At 38.1% G+C, this 13,472-nt stretch overlaps 1 protein-coding gene across 2 annotated transcripts in view; it reads left to right on the top strand.

The window, feature by feature from the left end:
* NT5DC1 (5'-nucleotidase domain containing 1) overlaps positions 1-12,741 on the top strand; it is a 138,279-nt gene extending 125,538 nt beyond the window's left edge. For both annotated transcript variants that reach the window (XM_050315021.1, XM_050315020.1), the window contains 2 exons: positions 86-254; positions 12,498-12,741. In XM_050315021.1, the coding sequence (XP_050170978.1) occupies positions 86-254; positions 12,498-12,616 (288 nt within the window). In that variant the 3' untranslated portion in view covers positions 12,617-12,741. The remainder of the gene's footprint in view (positions 1-85; positions 255-12,497) is intronic.
* The last annotated feature ends 731 nt before the right edge of the window (positions 12,742-13,472 follow it).

Raw genomic sequence — 13,472 nt, 5'->3', positions numbered from 1 at the left:
TAAAGCTTGTAGATGGATAAAGAAGATTTTTTTTCCTTTTTTTTTTTTTTTTTTGAGCTTACATATTTATTTATTTTTCTTTCAGGGAGATCAGCTCAAAGCTCCTTACTTTGTATCTAAACAGTGGGGCTCTTTCTTCATGGACAGAGTACCAGGCTTGGAAAACGCAGAGGAAACCTTTGTTCATACGTGGTCCTGTAAATGTATTAGCACTTACAGCACTATTGCAATCCCTAGTCTTGAAGCAATAGCAGGTAAGGAAGATGGCTTTTTTATTTTTTGCTAGTGAACATGTAGTATTCATGATAAATTGGTAATGCTGTAGATCTGGTTTTGAGATTACATGTATCTCAAATACATTGGAAATACTTTGTTCATATCTTGCAACAGTGCAAGTGGCCAATTGATTACTGTGATGTTTGTGTTTTTAATTGTTGTCCAATACACCCAGTTTTTTTGTTTGTCTCTGTGAATACTAGAAGTTTAATTTATACCCTGTTAGAAATACTGTGCGACATTTAAAAGATGGTAAACAAGTTCCTGAACTTGGTCAGGACTTCCTCTGACCAAGTACCTTGCTGTTTCTACTTTCAGTGGAGAATTAGATTAGGAAACAAACACATACAAAGTCACTTGAGGTTTTTATACTTCCAAATATGTTTCCCTCTAATCTATCTTGTTATACTTCCCCTGTCAGCACACTATAACTTTGCAACTGCCATACAGGTCAGTGGATCATGGGATGGTGAAGACCCTCTATCTATATATCCTCAGTCTGTCATTTTGCATTACTGAATTTTGTCAATACCTGTACCTAAAGAAATAAACAAAATCTTAAATGAATGAGGTGCTTAGCTGTATGAAGAACACAGCAAGCATTTAGTTTACTAACCCCTCTGTTCAGCATCTGTTGCCTACTTCATGCATAAGACCAAGGAATAAAAGGTTTGTTGCAAGAGAGCATTTCAGACTTGCCCAGCAGTTATTTCTACAACAGGACATATGATAGACCTATTCTTTGTGACCACATTTTACACATGCACTTACACTGTAAGGATATCTCAAAACACAGCAGCCATACCAGTGCCACAATTTATTTATTCTTCTGATAATTTGCCATTTGGCAGTCTGTATTTCAGCCTAAAGGTGCAAAGCCAAAATATACCTAGGGAAATTGCCAACAGAGGCATAACTTCTGTAAAACTCCCATCTAATACTTTTCCATGGTCATTCTGTGGCTTGCTTTGGAAGTGCTGGCCAAGACAAAACACATTGATCAGTCACACTCTGCCTCCCAGACCTGCCCAACCCTGTAACCACAGCTCAGTTTGCAGGACTAGCAAGGACTCTCAACCACAAATGTGCCACCAGCTTTCCAGCTACAGATGAAGGGGTGAGAACCAGAAAGGCATATCTGGGTAGTTAGTGGGTAGGATAGCTGCCTCTCATCGGCAGCAGAGCTCTTGCAAAGCCTGTTCCTCCATTGGGAGGGACACTACGTGCTGTCTGTTTCTGCGCTGAACCACTGCTGGGGCAGGGGCTGATGTCTGTAAAACTTAAACCCCAGTCTAAAGGACAGGGGAGAAATAACGTTTTTAACTTGCAACTGTGCTCGAAAGCAGACTCAAAGCTTCAGGTACAAGAACATCACTGCTTTCTTACAGAGAGAGGTATTTCGTGTTTGTTTGTGTGGAAGAGCAGATGTTCATTATTATGGATGTTGAGGAATTCCTGACTCCTCTTGAATACCTTGTCTGACTCCTGTCACAGCAAGCTGTGAAAGACCCTGCTTTGCCAAGCCCTGAAGTTTTTGGCTGCAGTTGTAAGTCATAGCTTAGCTGAAGCTATTTGAGAATAGCTAGCTAGAAGAGGTTGAAACAGGTTATGTGAGTTTGATGTGCTCCAGCTTTCCCTTTTCTACTCATCTGCTTTAATTACCAGCAGAGGACTTTCCACTGCCAAGCTGCAAAAACACAGGCCTTTCCTTAAGATCCCCTCAGCCCAAATGTGCAGCCAGACTGCTGGCATCCTGTCCATGCAAGTCCAGCTCCCAGTTATCTGCATGCTGGCCATATGAGCCCAGCTCCCAACCAGTGGTGCGCTGACGGCAAGCTCAGCTCCAGGCCACCGGCTGGCTCAGCCTTGGCAGCACCTGGCTCAACCTGACCCCGCCAAACAAGCTGCCACCGCACTGGAGGTGTGCTGCAGCCTCCCATGAGCTGGGGGTTGACCAGAGCTTCTCTATCAACAATGTCTGACCTGGCTTTTGTACACCTACGTGAGCAAGGGTAAGCGCCACGTACAAGTAAGTATCCCAACAGCTTGCCATCTGCAAAAATATTTGGTGAAATGCAGACAATTGCTGCAATGCTAACTTCAAAATTGGTTCTTGTTGTTTGGGTGCAACACATATCTTGTCCATAAAGAACAGCTGAGTTTACTTCTCAAGGCACATTTTTCATTGAAAAAGATTATTCCAAAAAGTATTCAATGTTATTGAATACTAGCAATGTTTTACAAAAATAAGTCACTTTTCATCAAAATTCAAATGAGAATTCAGAGAGTTATCAGAAATTAATTTTGGGTAATCAAGCCTTTCAAGCCTGCTTCCATCTTTTTTAAAGAGAGGAAATACAGAAAAAAAATAAAAATAAGCTATAGATCTGAATTGAGAAATTGGAACAGAAATAACTTTGACCATCCAGTTTTTTAAGCAGCATGTTGTAAGTTCGATGCAGGTGGCTGCTGATAGTTTCACCTGAAGAATTTATGCATGTAACTAAAGGGTACAATCTCAGTGTTACCAAAGAGCATTGCAGAAAAGAGTATTATAAGGAATGCTGCTGCTGGAGTTCTTGTCCATTCAAAGTGTAAAATAACAAAGCATGTACACAAACTGGGAATTCAGTATCTGACTAAAAAGGGGGTTGCATTCAAAGATGCATCAGAAATGCTGAACTTATTCTCACCTCTGGCAAGGAAGGTATTAGTGGGATTGCAGATTACTGCATCACAGTTGGTCATCTAAGCTCCCTGAGAGCCCCTGAAGAGAAAGAAATTGACATTTTTCTTGTGCGTGAGAAAGTATATTTTACTTATTGCTAAAATTGCCCAAAGGAGATCTTCTGTGTGTATTCCTCAGTTCAGAGTCCCAATCAGATACTGGCTATATTGACAGTACCTGGTTAATAAAATAGTAGAAACCAATGCCCCTATCCTATTCTACATGTCTCATTCACGAATCCATCTGTTTCTCTACTTTTCTGCTATTGAATCTCTCCTCATTTACAGCTCTCTTACAGATTTTGGCCATTTTCAAGCACAATGATATCATAAGACAGATTTTCCAAACCAGGATCCATTACTGTGGGAATGTTACATTAAAGCTCCCACGGGAAAATTAAAAGGTGTAGGGGTCTCTATGAAAAACAGCATTTTGCATAAACCACAGTTTCTGAGACATCCTTCTCCACTTAGGTGGAGTTAGGTATGAGCCAAGTAGAGGTGGATTGTTCTTGTTTATCCCATCTCAGTAATCTGAACTTTAACTCCAAGGAAGGTGTCCACTACTCTTTGACAGTTTGATCAAATTTCCAGATACCCATAATAATAATCCAACAATAATTTCAATCATTTCAAAAATACCATTTCAGATGGTAATTTGATTAACAGTTCTTTGATCTCCAAAATTATATGCATTTTTCAAGTTAATGCTTTTCCTTTTGATCTCATTATTGGTAGTTTTATGAAAGTCCCACTTCTAAAAATTCCAGGAGGAGTTTTAGAGCTTAGAGGGAATTTTGGAAGGATTTTTTGTTCTTCATTGCAAAGAAAAGCTAAAGAAAGTGTGCTCTAAATCCTAATAAAGAGAACACAAAAGCTTATTTTTTTTTTAATTTCATGATTGTTAACCTAATCTCCTGAACTTGTCTCGTAACCACTGAATGATGAGGTTTGTTATAGGATTAAAAATTACCGCAAGCAACAGTAGGAGATTGAGTGATGCTGCAGCTCAAGAGAGTTTCGTTTCAGATAAGAATTAGTGCAAATAAAATGTAAAATGTTTTATGGAGGCAGAGTTCATTTCACACTTTGGAGGTTTGATAATCAAGCTTGTGTCATGCATGAGGATAATACATTTTTTTAAATCTTGCATGCCATATGAAATCTTATCAGGGTTTGCCCATATGGCTGCATAAGTTTTTCTTCATGCATGATTGTTATTTCAGTTGCTGGAACAAGAGAAAAATCTCCATTATAATTTATCAAATCTGTCTCTTTAAAGATGTCTACGGATCTGCACCCTGCCACTTTCTGCAGTAGTTTGAGTCATCATCCTGCTTGCTGTATAAATATAATGATAAAATTGCCAGTGAACCATGACAAAGAAGTTCATGTTTCTGCTTAGAGTTGCAAATTATCTGCACAACGGAAAGCCCAAGGCAGACGTGGCTGGGGCTCCAGAACTGGCAGTGTGTGGGTTGCAGATACACAGGTCTGCCCACTATGAACTGCAAACTTACACACCATCTTCTATACGTATTTTAAAGGTGAATGCCCTTAAGGAATCAGCTATTACCACAGAAGTCATGAACTTCACTAAGCATGTAGCCATATGCTCATTTCTATATCCTGAACAGCATCTTTCATAATCGTTGCTGCAGTAAAACAAAAAAATCCCCCATATTTTAACATGGTTTTTTCATTGACATTACATCATTAAAAGTCAAATCCAGCTCCTATTAAAATTAAATTAGTCTGTCCTGTAACTAGATTGATAATTATGTGCTCTTGTTCAAATAATACAATCATTTCTTTAAACATATAGAACAATATTATGCATTGTTAATTAGCAGTAACCTTTTACGTTTAATGCCTTATCTTACAACCGTGCTTCTACTTACCAGTGTAAGAATGTATCTGGACAATAACATCTAAAGACTAAGTTTATCAAAATGCTTTGGGAATTTAAACTGCTTTGGGTCCTAGTTGCTACTAAAAAGCCAAAGAGGTAATTTCTATAATTAAATCTTTTATGCAAAAAACATATTTTTATGTCTGGTGAAAAATTGGTGTACATACACAACAGCAATGTTTCTGGGGTTTTCTGGTTCTGAGGTTTCATGTAAGGAAAAAACAGATAATAAAGATAACTGACTAGGGAGAAGATACATGTTCTATATATATGAACAGAATCTTGCTTGATATGTCAGCTGAAAGGCATCAGATAATGTAAATCAGATTCATCTGTTCCAGGAAACTAGATTCAATGTTCTGCTTTTAAGAGTAAGAAAAACATGTCCAACACAACCAGCAAATATAATGAATTTCTTTTTCAGCTGAAAAATACAACTGAAACCAACAACCTGCATTTTAACAATAACAAATTACTGTTCAATAAATCAGAATTATCTTCTAAAAAGTCTTCACGACCCAGTTATTGCCCAAAGGGTTTGAGACCCCAACTTTACTACAGGATTTGACTACTTGATAGTAATTTTTTGTGTAGAAAGAACAGTATTCAGTGTATTACAATTTGTTCAGCCTTTCCTTCTTCCAGAAAGGTGTATTGACTTGTGCCCCTCAAGGCCATGTCAAATCATGCAGAACCCAAAAGATTACTTCCTTGCCAATAGCTGACAGAAATGTTCCTGACATCGTTATCCTGCTCTGTGAGATGTCAAAGTACAGCCACCTCTAAAAGATTAAAGGGAGAACTCATGAGCAACTCATTAAGAAAGGGAGAACCACTCAGTCATTTCTGCTTTAAAGTTATCCTTCAACTCAGGCAGCATAATTTCATTTGCAGGCTGTAATTAAAGCTATAATTGGGTTTTGACTGGATCGCAGGCTTATGGGGTGGGTTTAGATTGCTGCTTTAAAAACCCTGGTTGTAGTACAGAGTTTGATAATTTTTGAGTGTGAAAAACAGTGAAAATAGGTAAGTCAGAAAGTATTGGAAATAAAACATTTGACCAGGTTGAAATTTTACGTAATCTGCAACCTCACATCTGTGAGAAAAAGCGTGTATTTACTCTGGATTGGTGCCTAATATATTCCCTCTGGATTAAGATGGTAATACACATACAAGAAAACAGTGTAGCCCTTGTCTTCATGTGTGACTGTTTGTGGATTTTTACTGTAAGGTAAAAAATGTTTGTCACCCAACCAGAGGAAAAATCATGGAAAGGGAAAGAAAACATTTGTTTTACAGGAACACGATGAGGTTAACCCAAGTTTGGAGAGGAAAGTTGATCTCAGTGAGTTAACCTCAAAATGAAAGTAAAAGGGTGTATCATCTCTGCATTTGTCTTAATAAAGCTCCTTCACAGTCTCAAAATGCAACTTATTTCTTTTCTTATCAATCAGAAATGCCTGTCAGCTCAAACAATTGCTTGTTTCCAGGCTAAGTTCTTAACTTACCTCAGAAGCCCTTTCTACTACCCTAAGATCCAGAAGGAGTCATTCACATAGAAATTAATTAACAGATCCCTGAAAGAGTAACATTTCCTAGTAGAATCTTCACATTCTCTTAGGATTTTTTTAGACTAAGTCTTCATCTAAATATTTAAAAATATCATAGTCCAGTATTTTCTTTTGCTCAGTTCCAGATCAAGCAAAGAACCACAAAGGGCTATTTTCTTCAAAGATCTCTAAAATTCACCATTTAAATGAAAACAAAAATGAGAGAAATTTTTGTCCCATACAAATAATGAGTTTTCTCATTTAACCCCAAATAGCAAAGGAATTTCTAAGGCTTTCCTTCATTGCAGACTCTTATCAGGCTCAGCTGTGAGTTCAGTGCACGCCTTGTGCACAGCTGTTTTGTTCAAGAAGGGGTCAGCAATCCCTTGGACATAGGCTAGACCCAAAATAATGTGAATTGTTATTCCCAGGATAATGGCAAGCAAACACAACAGACAACGATGGGATGTCATTCCATCACCCTAGGCACTCATGCCTCTGCAAAACTCTGGTAGCAAAGCTGCTGGCGCTGCACATCTCCGTGCAGTTTGCCTCTTGGGTTTTCTCCGATGTCACTGTCTTCTGTGTAAGATACCACAGAAGAGTAACCAGCGATAAACCCCAGTGGCAGTGAAGCTCTTGCTTAGGCCAAGCTCACAGAACAAATGTCTGCTGGCAGTGCCACGGGCGTGATCTCTGACCAATACACCTGTGTTGGCAAAAGCTCTTATTTAAGTGCAATTAAAGCAGCAAACCCGCCCTTTGACTGAGACTAGTTTCAGGAGCTTTGCTTTGGTACAACAAACATCTGACCTCCTGTTTAGGAAAATCAGCCTTAGAAATTTTTCTAAAAATAACTGCTATCAGATAAATCTACTTGTAACCTTGGTTTTTTTTCTTTTTTGCCACTAGTATGCTCCCTCACATCCTGAGCTCTTAGTGCAAGCACTGCTTTGCCTGTTATAAAACAGAAATGGCTCAGGAGATAAAAACATTTAGTATTTAAGATAAAAACTTTTAGTATTTAAGAAAAAATAATGCCTGTTACAGTTTGCCTGCAGACTGGCAAGTCAGATCACTTGATGGCACATCCAAACTGGTGGATTCCCCTGCAGAAGTTGTGCTTACTCCATTGTTTAAAAATTTTTATTAGAAGTTGTTAACATTAAGAAATTAATATTTCCTTTCAACAGCACCTTTGAAATACAGTGAAAGATTTGTGATAAAGCTTCTAGGCCAGTGTAAATTATGGAAAATCCTGTAAAAGCAAAAGAATTTATACTGACTGATGGTCTGCCCCTACAATTTACACTATCTGAATGATGAGATATATGTAAGACAGAGCTTAGACTATGGGTTTTTGAGATTTGACACAATTAAGCAGTTTAAACATTTTTTTCAAACTTAGGTATCACTAACAAAGGTTTTGTTTTCCTCCGTGGGTCTCTTCCTTGTTGATAATCAGGAGGATATATTTGGATTCACTTAAGAACACAACCCTGCTGTTTATTAGGCGGCTTTTGCAGCATCTGGCTCCAGCCCTGCCGACTGGCAGGGAACAGACCTCAGAGAGGGGAGGGGAGTTCAGCTTTCTGTAGAGCTTCTCACTCGTCATGGAGATGCTGCCGTGGTGTCATGATGAAAAAATGTTGGCTTTGCTTTTGTTGGTCAATACTGAAAAATGATTCCTGACATTTCTACTGTGTATTTTGGGAGAAATCTGTTTCAGTCTTGGACTGTGCTTTTAGTTGAAAAAAAAATGCCTTCCATCTAAAGCACTTAGTAAAGATTTTGTTTGTTTAGTGTATTGGTTGATTAAAAAAAACCCAAACAAATCCCAAACAAAACAAAAAAACCCACCACCATACTGATTACCCAAGAGCATTAAGTTTATTGACCAGGCCTGTGTCTGGATTAGATTATAATTGTCTACCATGCAGTTACTCAAATATTTTCCTGATTGCTCATTGAGAATATTATGTTTTTCCTTCTTCTTGTGGTTTCTTTTCCTTCCTTGTGGGTGGAACTCCAAGTCTTCCTCTGATAAAAGCTTGTGGCTTTCATTTAGTTGGCTTACACTAATTGCACAGCACACAGAAACTCAGCTTTGTAACTATAATATAAATCCATCTGTAACACCTAAGTATTTGCAAGGATATGAGTATATATAAGAATCAGAACATAATGTTGTACATAATGTGACTGAACACCTGGTTCTGGATAACTGCAACACAGTAACTGACAGTGGTTACTGTTCAAATATCATCACTCTTATTTTGTTTACACCAGGGCTGCTGGAGTCCTATAAGGGAGGTAGGGCAGGGCAGGAGTTCTGCTTCTGGGCCGAGGCTAAGGCATATAACCCAGGAGAGTTGCCCAAGCCATTGGGAAATGCTAGTAACACTGAATGGTCACCATAAAGGAAACCAGTTTTCATCACTTGCACTCAGGCTGATGCTGAAGCAAAGGAAGGAGTGGGACAGAAAGTCAGGGTGATGCAAATAATCAGTGACATTTCTGGGAGATCTAGAAAGATACCTTGAGACCCTCCATGTCCGACTTCTAGGAGTCTTTGGCTCTAAAAGTGAATATCCTATTTATCTTGGAAAAAAATATTAATTTGGGTGCAATTACCTAAGAATGATAGAAAAATTCTGGGGCTGTGATTCTGAAGCAATTGGGTACAGCCAATAGGCCATTCTTCCAGCCTCAAGCTGTTTAGTTTGTTCAAGTTAGTTTATTTGTTTGTTTTTATGATAGTGGCAATATTGGATGGATGCTGAATTCATTATCAGTGTAGGTTAAGACTGATTAGAGCCTCACTGTCAAATTATATCTCAGAGAAGACGAGGTGTCTGGCCCCTGCCTAATTTATGACTCTTCGTCAGGGTTAGATGAGAAGTGGATGCCAAGATGCAAAGGTCTGCCACAACAGTAGCAGCTGTGAGCATGCACAGCAGCAAAACCTGAAGAATTCATTGGCAAAAACACTAGGAAAGCAACAACTTGGAAATAAGCAACTATTTTTTTTCCTGAGACTGGCTTTATTATCAAATACCGTGTCTTATTTTGCACGCTTTTGCATCAAGCCGTGGTCTGTGCAAGCATTTCATTTCAGCAAAATGGAGCTCACAGACTCATAGAATATCCTGAGTTGGAAGGGATCCATTATGATCATCAAGTCCAGCTTCTGACCATGCACAGGACAGCTCCAAGAATCACAAAATATGCCTGAGAGCATTGTCCAAACAATTCTTGAGCTCTGTCAGGTTTGATGCAGTGATCACTTCCCTGAGGCCCTGTTCCAGTGCTCAACCACCCTCTGGGTGAAGTACCTCCTTCTAATATCCAGTCTAAACTTCTCTTGACACACCTTCACGCCATTCCATCAGGTCATATCTCTGGTCACAAGAGTGAAGAGATTGGTGCCTGGCCCTCCACTTATCCTCACAAGGAAGTTGTAGACTGCCATGAGGTCTCCCCTCAGTCTCCTCCAGGCTGAACAGACCAAGTGATATCAGACAGTCCTTGTACGGCTTCCCCTAAAGCTGCTTATTTCTCCACTCTATCATCAGTGATAACATGGGAAAAGAATAGACATGAAATTAATTGCTCCTGTGTCCAGGAGACAGACTCCAGACTTGTACTGTTCTTTGTTGATGAGCCAGTATTGCTGAACCTAGTGATACCACTGCATTTTTCATAAAGAGAAGCTGTATTGAGGTTTGGTGTACAACTCACATGATACTTCTGTGGTCCAGGGCAGCTGTGGTTTATTTTAAGTTGAAGAGTTTTCAAAGCACTTATTTTAAATTTTTCAATAAAAAAATCTATCTTTATTTCCCTGTATACTTGCCCTTCTTTCTCACTGTGTATTTATTTATAACCACTAAGATTCCAAGTATGCCTTTCTTGATCAGTCCAGAGCTTTCTCATAAATACATCAAACTGAAATCAAACACTAATATATAAAAGGTTGCGTAATCTGGGCAAAGTAGATGCAACAGATGCAGCACAAGAAATCACTGATGGAAACAAACCTGGAAATAAAGGAAGCTTTTTCCTATGTGATAAATAAAATCTGCTTCATAGGTGAAGAATAGTATCTGTCTCATGCTTCATGCAACTTTTAGGGATGCCTTGGGCAACATTTTTAAATATGGATATCTTCTGGTCACGTTTTAAAGTCAGCTTGCTGAGAAAAAAGCAATATTTAAATTAAGAGAATTGGGGGGTGAATATGTAAATATGTGATTATTCTCTTTTGGAGTCTTGTGCATTGTATATAGAATTGTTTTGGTGTTTAAGCTGATTGTGTGAAGCTAGTTTACCAGGAAATGTCAATAAAATTACAGTCTTGATTCAACTGGTTCATTTCTTCAGCAATAATCAGCTCTGCAGCAAGTCTACCCCATTTGTGCTGCTCTTTGATTAAATCAAACTACTCTTGGGAGACTCCAGAATGCTAGACTAAAAAGCTAGTAAAAGCTTTTATATAAAAGTAGCTGTATGGCATTTGATTTTTATAGCTCATAAAGGCATTCAGAAATATTTGCTTTCTTTTTTGTTATTATTTGTTATTTTCTAAACCTTTGTTTAAAACAGAGCTATCATAAATAGACTCAGCAGCCTGTAAATCCATTGGTCCCTCTGCGCGATAGAAAAACATCTGCCTGTTCTGCCATGCTGAGAATGAGCTCCAGAGATTTCCCTGACTCGGACAAAATGAGAAAATGCACTTCTTTGAGCTCAAGTAATGCACTTAATAAAGCATAATTCTCTTCCAATCAAGTTACCTCCTATTCCTGCTTTATTCCAGCCTCTGATTTTTCAGCTTGATATAAATCCTCATTTGCTTGCTTCAGTTATGTTTAATATGGTTTTAAAGCTCTGTACCTGTATGCTATACTGGTGCCCGCCTGGGAATCACTTGTGAAACAGAACTCGATTTCCTGTTGTTTGTGCTGAAACTGCTAAAATTATGTTTTTCTGTTTCATAAAACTTGCTGAGTGGAAAAAAAAAAAAAAAAAAAGTAACATATAGTGACAGGATATCATCTTTCCAAAGTTACTCCAAATTTAAAAAAAAAAAAAAAATAGTTGTAATTAGTAACTTACTGTACAGATGAGCTGAGTAATAGTTTTTGTGTTTTGCTTTGGTTCTAAGCAGATAACCTGGAAAGGACCTAACCCTTTTTTGTTGAGTTTTATCTGGGGTGTTTTTTTTCATTTGTTGTGAAGGTAATTGTTTCTTGAATTAAGATTTATTTATGTGGTTTTTTAAATTGGTTTCTTGAACTTTGAGAGGTGAGAACGGGAAGTATCAGTTTTCTGGCTGTGAGGGTGGGCGGATCACTGCTGGCAGCAAAGACTTTTTTTAAAAAGCTACAGAAAAGAAAGCTTTTACTGTTCTGAACTATTTTAATGCATTCAGTGTTCTTTACAGACTGGAAGTGATGAGTACACCAAGTTACAAGTGCAGATTTCTAAGAAGGCTTGATACAAAATGATGTTGTTAACACTGGACTGCAAGAAGGTCTAAGAGTGGGTGCCTTTGGAGTATCTTGCTATAATAGCCGTGAAAAACAAAACAAAAAAAAAAAAAAGGAAAAAAAAGGAACTGATTCTTTGTTTTAAAAATAGCCCTCTTATGAGTAGATTGCTGAGATAAAAGAGAAAGGTAACAAATGGAGGAATGGACTTGAAGGTGTACTTGGGGGAAATTCTATCTAGGCTCAATGAAGATTTTTGATTAGTATTTAAGCATTAGATTAAATTATTTTATCTGATTAGCATTATTTCAGCAATCAAGGAACTGAATATGCTTTACTGCAGTTGAGTAAACTCTGAAAGTCAATCCCTTGGACAGCTGAAGATGTCAAAAAAAGTGTAATCATGCAATCTGATTGAATTCTAATGCTGGGGAGCAAACAGCTCAAGGTTTTAAGAAGTACTGCTATTCACCACAGGCTTACTTTTTATGTGACACAGTCTGTGTTGCTAATCAGATGTGGTATGTTTCTGTCTTGCAGATTTACCGCTGGATTATAGATTTACACGATTTTCCTCAAATAGCTCTGCAACTGCCGGGTACTACCCAAGCCCTCCAAGAGCACTGCTGCCAAATGAGGAGTCAGTGACTATGAAATAGGTTTTTGGCTTTTTCCTTAAATAACCCTATGGCCCTTACTTAAACTGCTATCAAATGCTAATTGGTGAAAATGCTGTGTGATGCTTCATAAAATAGAGTGATGGATTAAAGCAGATTCCTGTGTAGACTTGTGTTTCACTTGTTTCTCTAGTCCAGCCGGAACAGATAAGCAATGCATTCTTCTCTGTAAATCTTCGAACCACCACTACGTTTCGCAAAGTGCTACTGGCTTTTTCCATGCACTTCCCACAGCCTTCAAGAGAAATGTAGTAGTACTAGCTCACGTGAAGTTACATTCTACATTTTTGAGGACATTTTAGGTACTATCCCTATGTAAGGTGATGTTGTTGCTACCATAAACCCCAGGAAAGACACAAACCAGACCCTCAGCCATATTTCATGAAGAGTTATCTTGTAAGTAATATGCAACATTTCCAAATTAGGGTTAAACATTGATTTACTGAAAGGGAAACAAAGCAAATCTGGACAAAATTGATAAAAACTTTCTTTAAAACAAGGTGGATGAGGAATGAAAATGAAAGTGCCATTCTCCTCCTCACAAACTATAGACTGAAAATATTTGACTTAAGATGGTAAGAGTTAGTGATACTAGACTTCAGCATCAGTGTCTTCAGCAGCAAATCTCACTCATGACAAGGATATGATTTGTATTAAGCAAAGAGATACCCAGATTAAAATCTCAGATCTCTGATTACAGCATCATTGAAATTCTAACCTAAATGAAGTAATCCTCCACAATAATTTCTAACTAGGTTATGGTGCAAACCCGTATTTTGTACCCTCACACTTCTGTTGTTCTGAATTTGGAACTGACTTTTCTAGGTTGGGGATTTTT

Source organism: Myiozetetes cayanensis, unplaced genomic scaffold, assembly GCF_022539395.1.
Source record: "Myiozetetes cayanensis isolate MyiCay16 unplaced genomic scaffold, myiCay2020 scf2-11, whole genome shotgun sequence".
NCBI lineage: Eukaryota > Metazoa > Chordata > Aves > Passeriformes > Tyrannidae > Myiozetetes > Myiozetetes cayanensis.
The sequence above is the reverse complement of the archived record's forward strand: the minus strand, read 5'-3'. Positions and strand labels throughout refer to the sequence as shown.